Source organism: Nomascus leucogenys, chromosome 1a, assembly GCF_006542625.1.
Source record: "Nomascus leucogenys isolate Asia chromosome 1a, Asia_NLE_v1, whole genome shotgun sequence".
In the NCBI taxonomy this organism is placed as follows: domain Eukaryota; kingdom Metazoa; phylum Chordata; class Mammalia; order Primates; family Hylobatidae; genus Nomascus; species Nomascus leucogenys.
The window spans coordinates 19,683-34,995 of NC_044381.1; the positions used below are offsets into that span (position 1 = coordinate 19,683).

Consider the following 15,313-nt stretch of genomic DNA (forward strand, 5'->3'; position numbering starts at 1 on the left):
TGAGGAGTACATGCCATTTCCAGCCCTTCTGTGCTTCTAGCCCTTTCTGGCAAATGGAACTTGGACAGGGTGACTGAGACTCAACAATGCAGAGGAGAGTAAGGCACTGACAGATAAGGACCAAACTGGAAGCTGGAATGAGTGTAGTTGCTAATTCACTTCATGAGGTATGCCAACACTGTACTGCCCAGAGAGGAGGACACAAACATTACTGGTTTGAGCTATTAAATATTTGGGTCTATTCGTGATAGCAGCATGGCCTGCTCTAACTATTAGGGTGTTAAAAAAAATAATATCGAAACTCTGGAAACAACCTGAATGTCCAATAGGGGATGGGTTAAATGCATTATGTCACATCCATACAATCTAATACTATTTCATTAAAAATAATGTGGTGGATACTCAGTCACATGGAAAGATGCCTAAGATTGTTGCTGCTCAGGAAGAAAATCAGGTTCTAATGGGAGAGGGAAGGAAGGAGGGAGGAAGATATCCATGACGTGGAAGGTGTTTTATCTTACCCTGGGCGGCCCAAAGTTCCAGATTTCCTCAAATGCATCAAATAGACATTCTGCTTTTTGACATTCCAAATCTGGTTGAGGCCATGGAGGTTCGAACTCTGAAAGCCAAAGTTAAGAAGTACGTTACTATTTTTCAGTGAATTATAACCCATTAATGCATAATTTACATATTGCTACGTCTACATTCAAGAGTGCCTGTAACCGACTGTTCCATTTTTTCTAAGAAAAAGGGAATATGTTACTTTTCTTAAAAAAAATTATCCTCTCTTCTCTTCTCCTCTCCCCTGGTTCCTGGTTTCCTACCTAGCCCTTCAGAAATGCAAATACAACCTTTGATCTCCCCTTCACCATACATTCCCTGCAGGGCAAGCTTTTCTAACTGTGTGCTCTTCCAGAGCACAGATGTCTCCACATGACAGCAGATTTGCAGACCAAAGCAAACCCACCACGGAACTTTTACCTCCAGTGGGTGGTGGCCTGGCACTTCCACCCTCAGGGGTTGCCTCAGGACTTTCATTCACAGGGAGGGCACACTGAAAGCATGCCCACTTGGCCACTGCTACAGCTTATTTCTAACCAGGAAGGTGCCAAGTCAACTGTCCTGTAGAGTAGGCACGGAACTAGCAGAGGGACCCACCTACTTGCCCTTGCACACTTCCCCCCTTACCTTATAAAAGTGTCCACTTTCTGCTTCAAAGGGGAAGCAGCACTTTTAAAGAAAGGCAGGATGCTTTGTACCCCTTACCCAAGCTAGTTTCAGAATAAATTCACTTTTTTTTGGTACCAGGCCTTGCTCTTGTTAATTGGACTCTGCATCCGGTGAACAACTAACCCGCATTTTGGTTACATAATCATGCTAAAGTTTTTTTTGTTTGTTTTTGTTTTTTTTTGTTTTTGAGATAAAGTCTCGCTCTGTTGCCCAGGCTGGAGTGCAGTGGCGCGATCTCAGCTCACTGCAACCCCCACCTCCCGGGTTCGAGTGATTCTCGTGCCTCAGCCTCCTGTGTAGCTGGGATTACAGGCACCCGCCACCACACCCGATTTTTTGTATTTTTAGTAGAGACAGGGTTTCACCATGTTGGCCAGGCTGTTCTTGAACTCCTGGCCTCAAGTGATCTGCCCTCCTCAGTTTCCCAAAGTGCTGGGATTACAGGCGTGAGCCACTGAACCCGGCCCTACGTTAAAGTTTTTTAGGAATATTCCTCAGGATTTTTTTTTTTTTGACCTTCTTTTAGTGCATTACAGTGAGTTCTCCCTGTGTCTCTCTAAGCCCGTGTTGTCCAACAGGCTAGCCAATAAGCCACATGTAGCTATTTACATTTAAATTTAATGAAATAAAATAAAGTCAGCTCCTCAACTGCACCACCAGTTTCAAGAATCCTGTGGCCACATGTGGCTAGTGGTGCAGACACAGCATTTCCATCACATCAGGAAGTTCTACTGGGCAGGGCTGCTGCAAGCTGTTCAGGTTACGGGGTGGTTAGCAGGAGGCTGGAAGGCATCCACAATGCTCGTAAAAGGTCACTAAGAGAGGCAACAGGAAATAGCAAGAGGCAGAATCCTGCTGAAGTCCAGAAGATTGGCTCTGACTGCTGACTGCTGTCTGACAGACCTTATTATCATGATCTGCAGGACAGAATGTGACCTGTTGATTTTTTTTGGTCCCTAACTGCTGGACATCCGGGTGACAGAGTCTGAGTTGATTACCACCAGCTCTGCTGACCAGCTGGGGAGATGAAGGAAATAATCAGACAAGAGCCACTGGGGCACAAGAGTGGTGCAGCCAGAGTGGAGAGATGTAGGGGAGGTGACAGGGGAGGTGATGGAGCAAGGCGGGGGCGGCCTGGGTCTTGCCAAGGACCTCAGCTGGACGTCATCCTGGGAACGCACCGAAGGGCTTTAAGAGATTGGTGATAAGATTTACATTCTCCAAAGGTCACTGGTTGCCATGGAGAGAAGAGGCGAGACACTGTTAGTAACTGCTCTTGAGCCAGCAGTGCCCTTAGCAAACTCAGAAAAGAGAAGGCAGAAGGCACAGGGCTGGGAAGTGCGTGGAGGAGGAAATGGGCTGGAGGACAGTGGAGGGGGAGGGTGGGGCAGAGTGCAGACCTTAGAAACACGTCTCTGAAGAAGTGAGAGGGCAGCCATGATAACCACTGTTAGAGCTATTGCACATTCTACAGTGTTCTCCGTCTGCTTGACACTGCTCTCAGCCTTTACGTAAACAGACTCAATCTTCATTACAATCCTGTGAGGGATGTACTCTTACTACAGTCCTTATTCTTGGTAGTTATGTGCTACAAAATTGCCACAAACACTCAACGAGCAAATTATTTATAGGAGAAATACAAGACTAGGTCCCCCCCGTAAGCTGCTGGTCACAATATTGTTACCAATCGATCAATATATAACCTTATTTCTGTTTAAAGACACCTTATGCAATATATATAGTTGATTCATTAACACTGATCTTGACTGGGCATGGTAGCTCACACCTGTAATCCCCGCACTTTGGGAGGCCAAGGTGGGAGGATTACTCGAGCTCAAGAGTTTGAGACCAACCTGGGCAACATAGAGAGACCTCATTTCAACTTGAAAAATAAAAAACATGAGGCTGGACATTGTGGCTCGCGCCTATAATCCCTGCAGTTTGGGAGGCAGAGGCGGGTGGATCACCTGAGGTCAGGAGTTCAAGACTAGCCTGGCCACATAGTGAAACCCCCGCCTCTACTAAAACACAAAAATTAGCGAGGCGTGATGACATGTGCCTGTAACCTCTGCTACTCAGGAGGCTGAGGCAGAAAAATTGCTTGAATCCGGGAGGTGGAAGTTGCAGTGAGCCAGGATCGCACCATTGCACTCCAGCCTGGGCGATGAGCAAAATTCCATCTAAAAAAAAATCAAAAACATTATCTGGGTGTGGTGGGGTGCACCTGTAGTCCCAGCTACTCAGGAGGCCGAGGTGGGAGGATTGCGTGAGCCAGAGAGGTAGAGGCTGCAGTGAGCTATGATTACACCATTGCACTCCAGCAGCCTGGGCAACAGAGGGAGACCCTGTCTCAAACAACAACAACAACAAATTAACTGATCTCAGGACAACAGCACCTTAACTCACGCCTGACAAAGCTGCTCTAACACATGCATTTTCTCTGTAAGGAACATCACAGCCTCCTCGTGCTCAACTTTGCACTACACTTGGAGACAATTTTAACAGAGAAATAACCAAGAAAAAAGCATAAAAATCTGAAAAACATGGCACTAACCAGACTGTGAAAAGGACACTGTTTACACTATGGCAGCTGAAATAAGAATGCAGGGCAGCACTTTTGTCAGACCTTGGCTGGGAACATGAGCCTGGAGGAGCTCAAATTTTTTTGCCGCTCTGCACACATCTTTGAAACGACCGCAGAAGGCCAGGGGTACTGATTTTGGGGTAAGAAATTTTAGCAAGTGGGCAAATTAACAAGTACAGAATCTTAACGAATAAGGATCAACTATAGTCGTGTTTTACAGATGAGGAAACTGACGCACCAAAGGGTAACTTGCCTATACAGATACAGAGACGTTACGTGGCAGAGCTGGGATTGAACCCAAGCTGTCTGGCCCCAGAGTCTGTGCACAGTGGAAGAAATTGTTTTCCCAGGAATTAAAGCAGCGCTCAAAACATCCAAGGAAAAGTGTCTGAGAATGTGGGGCTCACCTCAGGGAAGTTCCCGTCTCTCCAGGATTCTGGCCCCTCAAACCTTAGTTGTCTTAGTCGCTGATACCTTCACAATAGCTGTTTTTGTCTGTGTGTATGTGTGTTTAATTTAATAGAGATTTGATGGTTGTTATTGGTGGGAGGGTCAAATGCAGGTTACTCATTCAAAGGCACAAGTAGAAGTCTTTCTTCGGCTGTTTTTAATCATAAAAAAAGAACCGTTGCCAAATACTCCTTGCTTTATATTTTACCTGCTTTTGCCAATTTAATATTCCTTGGGCAACTGCTAAACCTTTTGGAACCTCAGTTTACTCCTCTGAAGGAAGGGATCGTGGTACTCACAACAAACCTCACAACCGTGAGCATAAAACAAGAGAACAGAAATAACCCAAGTACAGAGCCTGAGGGTATTCAGGCTCTGAACAAAAGAATGGAGACCTAGGTGAGAGGCAAACTTCGGCCTCTGCCTGAGGGAGGCTCCATTCTGCTCCGATTGAGGGAGGCAAAGCTTGGAGGTCAAGGTCATAGGATGAGTGTTCTTCCTTTTTTTTTTTCCTGAGACGGAGTCTTGCTCTGTCACCCAGGCTGGAACGCAGTGGCTTATTGCAACCTCCGCCTCCCGGGTTCAACGGATTCTCCTGCCTCAGCCTCCTGAGTACCTGGGATTACAGACGTGCACCTCCATGCCCGGCTAATTTTTGTATTTTTAGGAGAGATGGGTTTCAGCATGTTGGTCAGGCTGGTCTTACTCCTGACCTCATGATCCACCCACCTTGGCCTCCCAAAGTGCTGAGATTACAGGCATAAGCCACCGCACCTGGCCAGGATGAGTGTTCTTTCTAAAGCCACCCGGCAGCCACCTCTCCCTCTAACTCCAGGTCACCCGTGAGCCCTTGGACCACAAGTCATGGTAGGCTTGCCTAGCTTGAGGCTTCAGATGTGCGTGCTCACTCACACAGTGCCTGCTCATGGGATGCATTTGAGGAAATATTAGATAGTTTCTGGGCCTAAAGTCTCAGGCCCAGGGGTCAGGAACCACTTAACCCAATCATTGCCCACCCCTTGGCTTTCCTTCCCAGGTGTCCCCTTGTCACCCCCGGCCCTGTCAAACCACAGCACTTGAAGAGCGAATCAGGACCCATACCTCGCAGGGGAGGATGAACTGGTACCACCGCTTTTGGCATCAAATAAGTTGAATATTGGCTGCCCCTTTGCCCAGCAATTCCATTCTGAGAAATTCCCTGAAAGGAACTTCTGTCCATGCACAAGAACAGTCAGAGCAGCACCATCATAACAACAGAACACTGCAATCAACCAAACGTCACCTAAAGGAGCCTGGAGAGAGTGTGATATAGACTGCGACATATTTACCCAACCAGCTACTATCCAGCAGTGAAAACAAACAAATGACAACCGCATGCATCAATGCAGATGACACTCAAAAACAGTGTTGAACAAAAGGGGCAAGCCATAGCAGAATAGATACAGCAGGACACCTTATATATAAACAATACATGGATTGGGGGAGATACAGAGGAGGTCAAACTCTAAGAAAACGAGGGCACGATTAACAGAATTTGGGCTGGCAGATTCCTCCAGGGAGGACAGGGCAGTGACGGGGTGAAGACAAGGGCCTCCTGAGGAAGAAACAAATTCTATCTCTTAACCTGGTGTCAGGGATACAAGTATTTGTTATTTGTCTTAGTCTGGGATGCTATAACAAAATACCAGCCACTGCGTGGCTTAGAAACAATAGAAATGTGTTTCTCAGAGTCCTGGAGGGTGGGAAATCCAAGATCAATGCACCAACAGCTCTGGTGTCTGGTGAGGGCCAGTTTTTCTGGTTCATAGATGATGCCTTGTCACTGGGCTGCGTTGGGCTGTTTTACAAGGGCACTAATCCCAATCATATGGGCTCCACCCTCACACCTCATCACCTCCCAAGGGTCCCACCTCCTAGTATCACTTTGGTGATTAGGTTTTAACATATGAATGGTGGGGTGACACAAACATGCAGACCATAGCATTTATTATTAGTTTATAAGCAGTATAAGTATTTATTTACTTATTTTTTTCTTTGAGATGGAGTCTCGCTCTGTCGCCCAGAATGGAGTGCAGTGGCATGATCTCGGCACACTGCAAGCTCCGCCTCCTGGGTTCACGCCATTCTCCTGCCTCAGCCTCCCGAGTAGGGGGGACTACAGGCACCCAGCACCACGCCCGGCTAATTTTTTGTATTTTTAGTAGAGATGGAGTTTCACCATGTTAGCCAGGATGGTCTCAATCTCCTGACCTCGTGATCCACCCGCCTCGGCCTCCCAAAGTACTGGGATTACAGGCATGAGCAACCACGCCCAGCAGCGTATAAATATTTATATATCCTTTTCTATGTGTAAACTTGTGTAAATTGTCTGCAAGACAATAAAAATGATTTCAAAGTGAGTGAGGGTATAACCTGCTTGTTAGACCTAAAGCCAAAAGGTCATAGGGTCACAGGTGATGGTCTTGTCCCTCTAGGAAAATGGACAGATGTCTAAAAGTTGTCCAAGGCATGCAGAAGTGGATGCCACAGGAGCTTATTGAGTTATTTAAGAGGGAGCATGCTATGGTTTGAATGTTTGTCACCTCCGAAACTCATGTTGAAATTTAATTCCCAATGTGGCAGTATTGAGAGGTGGGGCCTTTAAGCGGTGACTGGGTCATGAAGGTTCTTCCCTCAATAATGGATTAATCCATTCATCGATTAAGGGGTTATCCTGGGAGTGAAACTAGTTATGCTTTATAAGAAAAGAAAAAGACACCTGAGGTGGCACACTCAGCCCCTTACCATATGACGCCCGGTGCCGCCTCAATACTCTGCAAAGTCCCCACCAGCAAGAAAGGACTTGACTTTGGACTTCTCAGCCTCCAGAGCAGTAAGAAAAAAAATTTTTACCATATAAATTGCCCAGTTTCAGGTATTCTGTCACAAGCAACAGAAAATGGACTAAGACATCCAGTTATCTCCTCCTCGAAGCTGTCTCCAGTATTTAAGAGGAAACGTTAAAGACGGAGCCCCTGTCACATCCCTCCATCAAAAAACATAGGCTGCCTCATGGAACCAGAGTCCTTCTCAGCCTCCAGGTAGGTAAGGCTGGGGGCTGGGGGCTGGGGGGCTGTGCTCTTAAAAGCCATTTCTCTGGATTCTTGGTTCTGCTGAGGAGGCAGATCTGAGAACCAATGATCAGGTACTAAATACACTGTCCCATGTGTTGGTCACCAGACCCCGTGGCTACTGAGCACTAGAAATGTGGCTAATGGGACTGAGGACCTGGATTTTCAACTTTATTTAATTTTAATTATTTGAGGTGATGATAAAGTAATAAAGTTATTAGGAGCCGTTTTTTTTTTGTTTGTTTGTTTGTTTTTTTGAGACAGAGTCTTGCTCTGTTGCCCAGACTGGAGGGCAGTGGTGCAATCTTGACTCACTGCAACCTCCACCACCTCCCAGGTTCAAGCAATTATCCTGCCTCAGCCTTCTGAGTAGCTGAGATTACAGGCGTGCACCACCACACCCAGCTAATTTTTGTATTTTTAGTAGAGACAGGGTTTCACCATGTTGGCCAGGCTGGTCTCAAACTCCTGACCTCAGGTGATCCGCCCGTCTCAGCCTCCCAAAGTGCTGGGATTACAGGTGTGAGCGACCACAACTGGCCTAGGAGACATTTAAGTGTGTTTGGAACAACTTGACTATGTGAACCTTCATTTTTAATTGTGAATTTTATAAAACTAAATACAGATCGAGCATTTACCTAGAAATTGTGAATTGATAAATGCTGGAAGTATATCGGTATGAAAGAGTATGCAAGATACCTTATTACTGATTTTTTGTGTGTGTCACAGAATCCCCCAAAATCTTGGCTCACTACAACCTCTGCCTCCTGGGCTCAAGTGATTCTCATGCCTCAGCCTCCTGAGTAGCTGGGACTACAGGCACCTACCACCATGCTGAGCTAATTTTTAGTAGAGATAGGGTTTCACCATGTTGGCCAGGCTGGTCTTGAACTCCTGATCTCAGATGATCCACTCACCTCGGCCTCCCAAAGTCCTGAGATTACAGGCATGAGCCACTGTGCCTGGCCTCATTACTGATTTCTAAAATACTGATTACATGTTGGAATGATAATATCTTGTATGTACTAGGTTGAATACATATATTGTTGAAAAGGATTTTTTTTTTCTTTTTAACTAGAAAATGTAGAATTATGTCTGTGGCTCCCACTGTGTTTCTGTTGAACAGCTGCTCTAGAAGTAGATGCAACGGATAGAGAAAAGCGTGGGGAACAGGCCTTCAAGTGAACTCAGTTTCTGATGAATTTTGGAGACCAAGGGGACCTTAGGGTCAATCCAAGACAGTCAGGACTTTAAAATAATTAAACAGGATGGTGGCCCCAGTTGCGACTGCCACCCATCCAACTCCTCAAATACCCAAGACGTGCAAGGGAACTGTGGAACAGACAGGTTAAACAAATGTGATTAATTCACTATAGAAAAAAAGAGGTTGCTAACCATCTATCCGTAAACGCAGTGTCCACCTCCTGGGTGCCAGCGCCAAGTTGGGTGTGTTTGTCAGTCTACAGCCCTTAACAGCCACCAGGTACCATCCAAAAAACTGTACCACCTCTTGTCATTCTCCTAAATTAAAAACTGTGCTGATGGCCAGACGCGGTGGCTCACGCCTGTAATTCCAGCACTTTGGGAGGGCGAGGCAGGCAGATCACCTAAGATTGGGAGTTCTAGACCAGCCTGACCAACATGGAGAAACCAGTCTCTACTAAAAATACAAAATTAGCCTATAATCCCAGCTACTCGGGAGGCTAAGGCAGGACAATCACTCGAACCCGGGAGGCAGAGGTTGCAGTGAGCTGAGATTGAGCCACTGCACTCCAGCCTGGGCAACAAGAGGGAAACTCCGTCTCAAAAAAAAAAAAAAAAAAAAAAACTGCTGACAACCCATGCTGTCCACACAGGCAGAGGTGAAAGCCCAATATGCGGCAGCTCAGGTAGTGCACAGAAGCCAAGTAATAAATGTCTGCTTTCCTCGAGGGGATCTAAGGCCCACCATGGACAAACTTCCCTATTTTTCCAGAGATACTGGGAAATCCATTTTATTTATTTTTTACTATTATTTTTTTGAGACGGAGTCCTGCTTTGTCGCCCACGCTGGAGTGCAGTGGGCGATCTTGGCTCAATGCAACCTCCGCCTCCCGGGTTCAAGTAATTCTCCTGCCTCAGCCTCCGGAGTAGCTGGGATTACAGGCGCGGGACACCACGCCCGGCTCACTTTTCTTTCTTCTTCTTCTTTTTTTTTTTTTTGTATTTTTTAGTAGAGTTTCACCATGTTGGCCGGGATAGTCTTGAACTCCTGACCTCAGGTGATCCACCTGCCTAGGCCTCCCAAAGTGCTGGGATTATGGGCATGAGCCACCGCACCCTGCCAGGAAATCCATTTTCTAAGTCCTAACTTTTAAGCACTGGCAACCAATCCCAAAGTTTCTTCAAATACAATGTGGGCCAAATAACACGTGTCAGTGGGAAGTTTAAGCCTAAAGTACAGACTCCACAGAGCAACACAAACATGGCTTGGACGTAGCCTGCCTCTTTCATCTCCCCTAATATATGCGGTGTACCAGCCACTCAGAAGGGATCCCCTTTCGCCTTCCTGGCCTTTGCCCAGACGGTTCCCTCCTCGTGGAACACCCTCCACCACTTCCTTGGCATCTTCAAGACCCTCATTAAATACCATGTCCTCCCCTTGAGGAATCTTCCTCATCCCCACAGCCATTCTTTGGGTTTCCTCCTTTTAAGTCGTGGCGTATCTGGGTCAGATATTTCTTTGTACCCCCAAGGGAAGAAAGGCGAACTAATGTGAAGTTCTGAAGACTTTATCTATGTTATTCCCATTTAATCCTCACACCAGGTCCGCAAAATGGGTGTCACCTTCATCTTCTCCCTACAGAAAACAAAGCCACGTCTCAGAGAGGTTAGGGGATCCCCCAAGGTCACATAGCTTTGCGGAGTGGTGCAGAATTTGGAATAAAGGTCGGGTCAGTTTCCAAAAGCCAGGGCCCCTGCTACTCTGCAGCTCTGAAAGTTTCACCTCGTTCCCGGAAACCATTTCGTTCAAAAAAATCCAGCCTTGAAAATATCAGGTGTGCGCGCGCCGGTGCGCGGAAACACACACACACAACACACACGCTATATACAGATACACACAGACACACACATTATGTGTATGTATACACTAGCAGATACCATCTATTAATATTACTGAAACAAGTTATCGCAGAGAAGTGACAAGCATGGAGACAGCCGCAGACCCCTCGGATCCGGTCCCCTCCACCAGCCCGCCATGCCTTCGCCCGTGCCTTGCCCCGCAGTCGCACTGCAGGACAAAATGTCCCCTTTTCCATCGGAAAGCAGAAGCCAGTGTAAACGCAACCGGGAGAACTAGAGAAAGCGGTTGCCACGGCGCTGCCGCCGGGCCGCCCTGAGACGCAGCGGGGTGAGCCAGCCCAGGGCGCGTCCCCGGAGCGTCCCCGGAGCGTCCCCGGAGCGTCCCCGCAGCGTCCCCGGAGCGTCCCCGGCGTGCGCGGCGCCTCCCTGCGCAGGCGTGCGGCGTGCGGCCCGCGGCGGTTCCCGGCGCTGATACTCACGGCGTGGCGGGGCGTGCAGGTCGCATCGATGCCGGTCCGCGGGCCTCGGCGGCCGCACAGTGGGGCCAGCTCTGCCGGCCGCGGGGCCCGGATGAGGGTCTGGGCCTGGGCCGGGCTGGGGGACGCCAGGAGGCCGGCTACTGCGCGGCGTCCGAGGGTCCACATGCTGCTCCGAGGCTCCCGCCAGCTCCGCCCTCCAGCGCGGGGTGCTGCGGCGACCCCTGGTGGCCACTGGCCGCAGGCACTCTTCTGTGGGGAAACAGCCAGAGGTTAGACCTCAGGAAGAACTTCCCAGCTTAGCACTATTCGTGCATTTAACAAAAATGGAGAGCCTGCTTCGTGCAAAGCACAGAGTGCAGCCAGGACCCCTGACCCCAGGGAGACTGCAGCCTGGTGACCTGCCGCTTCAAAAATTCTAAACAGGAGGAACTTGGGAGCTGCTGTCTTGCTGGGAAGTGGGTGCATGCAGAATTGAGGCTGCTTGGCCGCCGGTGTGGGTTAACAGCAGTTGGGTGTGTGGGGCCAGGAGACAGATGCCTTGTGTAAATCTGTACTCTGCCCACTTCCTAGCTGTGTGACCAGAGGGCAAGTTAATTAACTTCTCTGTGCCTTGTTTATAAAATGCGTTTTATAAAAGTTCCTACTTCATAGGATTGTGGTAAGGATAAAATGAGTTAAGCCCTGTAAAGTTTTTTTTTGGACAGGGCATGGTTCCTGTTAAATGCACAATAAATATTGTTAATAGATTATTTATTTGTTTATTTATTTATTTATTTATTGAGAAGGAGTCTCGCTCTGTCGCCCAGGCTGGAGTGCAGTGGTACGATCTCGGCTCACTGCAAGCTCCACCTCCCGGATTCACGCCATTCTCCTGCCTCAGCTTCCCGAGTAACTGGGACTACGGGCGCCTGCCACCGCGCCCAGCTAATTTTTTGTATTTTTTTTTTTTTTAGTAGAGACGGGGTTTCACCGTGTTAGCCAGGATGGTCTCGATATCCTGACCTCGTGATCCACCCGCCTCATTTATTTGTGTGTTTCAGACAGTCTCACTGTGTTGCCCAGGCTGGAGTGCAGTGGTACGGTCCTGGCTTACTGCAACTTCCCCTTCCCAGGCTCAAGCAGTCCTCCCATTTCAGCCTTCCAAGTAGCTGGGACTACAGGAGTGCGCCACCACACCCAGCTAGTTTTTGTATTTTTTGTAGAAAGGGGGTTTCACTATGTTGCCCGGGGTGGTCTTGAACTTCTAGACTCAAACGATCCGCCCGCCTGGGCCTCACAAAGTGCTGAGACTACAGGCGTGAGCCACCGTGCCTTGCCTATTGTTGATAGATTTTAAGAGAATTTTATTTCCGTTACATATTACAAAGAAATGCAAATTGTGAAAGTTTTCTTCACATTTTGTATATGCTTTAGAGGATGTCAAATGTGAGCCGAGTGTGATAATGCATGCCTATGATCTCAGCTACTCAGGAGGCTGAGGCAGGAGGATCACTTGAGCCTGGGAGCTCAAGGTTGCAGTGAACTATGATTGTGCCTGTGAATAGCCACTGCATTCCAGCCTGGCCTTCATAACAAGACACTGTCTTAAAAAAAAAAAAGAAAAAAGAAAATGTCAATTGTGTACACTTTTCATGGCAGAGAAGATGGGAAGGTACTAAAGTTCTTCCAAAGCCACTTTGTGAATCGTGAAGAGAGACATGTTTACATACTTAGGATGCTAAATGACAAGTGTCAAGAGGAATGTAAACTAACAGGTATGAGTGTTGAGTGGGAGATTTATATAGAGCTAGCGATGGGGGAACCAAGGAAGTATTCATGGAAAAAGTGGCGTTGGCACAGGGCCTTCAAAAATAGAGTAGAGGAGGTGGGATCTGATTGCCTATCAAAGAGGTGGTCCAGGGCGTTCTGGATGAGAGACATCCTTCTGTGTTTAATTAATTCTAGGCAGCTGCTTATTAAGTACTGTTATGTATATGCCAGGCCTGGAGAAATCATTTTCCCCCTGCAAAGTATCTGGAGAGGGTTTTGATTGTCACAATGGGCAGCTGTGGGGTGGGTGTTTTCTACTGGCATCTAGTAGGTAGAAGCCAGGGATGAAACATCCTGTGATGTGCAAGACAGTCCCCCACCTGTGCAACAAAGAACTATCTAGTGCAAAATACTGCCAAGATTGAGAAGCTCTCCTTGAAGCCATAAAGGGAGAGCCCATAGGCATCAAAGGGGAGTGTTTTCGTTGCCAGCCATGGTCTCAGACTCTGCCACACCAACAGTGAGGCCCTTCCTCACATCATCAGAACTGCATTATATACTCAGAGAGAGAGAGCTGCGTCATTAGTTATTATTATTTGAGACAGAACCTTGCTCTGTTGCCCAGGCTGGAGTGCAGTGGCGTGATCTCTGCTCACTGCAATCTCCACCTCCTGGGTTCAAGCGATTCTGTCTCAGCCTCCAGAGTAGCTGGGATTGCAGGTGCCCACCACCACGCCTGGCTAATTTTTGTATTTTTAGTAGAGATGGGGTTTCCCCCATGTTGGCCAGGCTGGTCTCGAACTCCTGACCTCAGGTGATCTGCCCGTCTCGGCCTCCCAAAGTGCTGGGATTACAGGCGTGAGCCACCGCGCCCTGTGCTGCATCATTATTAACTAGCATGCTTAGCAAGTTCTGGTATAGAAAGGTCACTAGCAAATGCTCCAGCTCCCTGCAAAGTTGATACCATTGCCCCATCTTTTTGGCCAAAGAAATAGACCTAGAGTAGCAGATCAGAGAAGATGAAGGCTTCACAAGAACTTGTCCTTCTGCAGTTCCTTGGAGGTAGTCAAGAGGAATCAGGCACACTTGGTAAGAAGCTGGGGCACCGTGGCGTGGGCAGACAAAGATGTTGAGGGACCCTGTGGTACGCTGTACCTGTTCCTCTCTTGGTTGCTTTTAGCCTCAAGTAGGCAGATCCTAATAGCTGTCAGGTTATGGGTAGGGGAGGATTTCACCAGAATTCCCATGCTCTGCCATTAGGATATTTTGATAGGATTTATCAGAGGGCAATGATTATCAAATGTGGTCGCTGGGCCAGCAGCCTCAGCATCACCTGGAAACTTGTTAGAAATACAAATTCTCAGGCCCTATTCTCGACCTACTGAATCAGAATCTCTGAGGTTTCGAGGCCCAGCAATCCACGGTTTAACAAGACCTCCAGGTGATTCTAATGTGCTTTAAAGTTTCAGAAGCACTGCAGTAGCATAGGCCTTGGGCAAAATTGTGAGTTAAGCCACAGGTGCACACCACCACATCTGGCTAATTTTTTGTATTTTTAGTAGAGACAGGGTTTCACCATATTAGCCAGGCTGGTCTCGAACTCCTGACCTCAGGTGATCCACCCACCTCAGCCTCCCAAAGTGTTAGGATTACAGGCATGAGCCACCGCACGTGGCCCAGGCTAATTTCTTTTTCTGAGATGGAGTCTCGCTCTGTCGCCCAGGCTGGAGTGCAGTGGCGCAATCTCAGCTCACTGCAAGCTCCGCCTCCCGGGTTCACACCATTCTCCTGCCTCAGCCTCCCGAGTAGCTGGGACTACAGGCGCCCGCCACTGCACCCAGCTAATTTTTTGTATTTTTAGTAGAGACGGGGTTTCACCGTGTTAGCCAGGATGGTCTCCATCTCCTGACCTCGTGATCTGCCCGCCTCAGCCTCCCAAAGTGCTGGGATTACAGGCGTGAGCCACCGTGCCCGGCCGGCTAATTTCTTATGGTGGCACATCACTCACGATTTAACAAATACTAATGGAGCCCTACTGTGTCAGGCACTGTTCTAGGTGCTGATTATACAGCAGTGAACAAGACAGGCAGACATCCCTTGCTTCTTATGTTCTATCGTAGGGACACTGATGATAACAAAATAAGGTAAACAATGTGTTAGAAGCCGGGTGACTCACACCTGCAATCTCAGCACTTTGGGAGGCTGAGGCAGAAGGATCGCTTGAGCTCAGGAGTTCAAGACCAGCCTGGGCAACATATATCTCTATAAAAAATAAAAAATTAGCCAGGTTTAGTGGCATGTGCCGGTAGTCCCAGCTACTCAGGAGGCTGAGGTGGGAGGATCACTTGAGCCTGGGAGGTCAAGGCTATGGTGAACTGTGATGGTGCCACTGCAACTCCAGCCTGGGCAACAGAGTGAGGCCTTGTCTCAAAAAACAATGTGTTGGTTGGTCATCAGTGGTATGGAGAAAAAACAAGGAAGAGGGAGAAGAGGTGTAGTAGCCAGCTTCCAAAAGGTCCCTCACCTCTTGGGATTCCATCCCTTGTGTAGTCCCTCCCACAGTGTACCAGGGTTGGTCTGTGTGACCAATAGTAGATGACCCAGCTGATAGTCTCTCCTGTCTAAGATCAGGTTATAGATGACTGCGG

General features: G+C 48.0%; 1 protein-coding gene across 1 annotated transcript in view; it reads right to left on the reverse strand.

Moving 5' to 3' along the window:
• FXN (frataxin) overlaps positions 1 to 11,604 on the reverse strand; it is a gene marked incomplete at its 3' end in the record, with an annotated part of 31,270 nt that extends 19,666 nt beyond the window's left edge. The window contains exons 1-2 of the mRNA XM_030815754.1: positions 10,917 to 11,604; positions 522 to 619 (exon numbers count right to left, since the gene is read on the reverse strand). Of these exons, the coding sequence (XP_030671614.1) occupies positions 522 to 619; positions 10,917 to 11,081 (263 nt within the window). The remainder of the gene's footprint in view (positions 1 to 521; positions 620 to 10,916) is intronic.
• Positions 11,605 to 15,313: the final 3,709 nt, after the last annotated feature.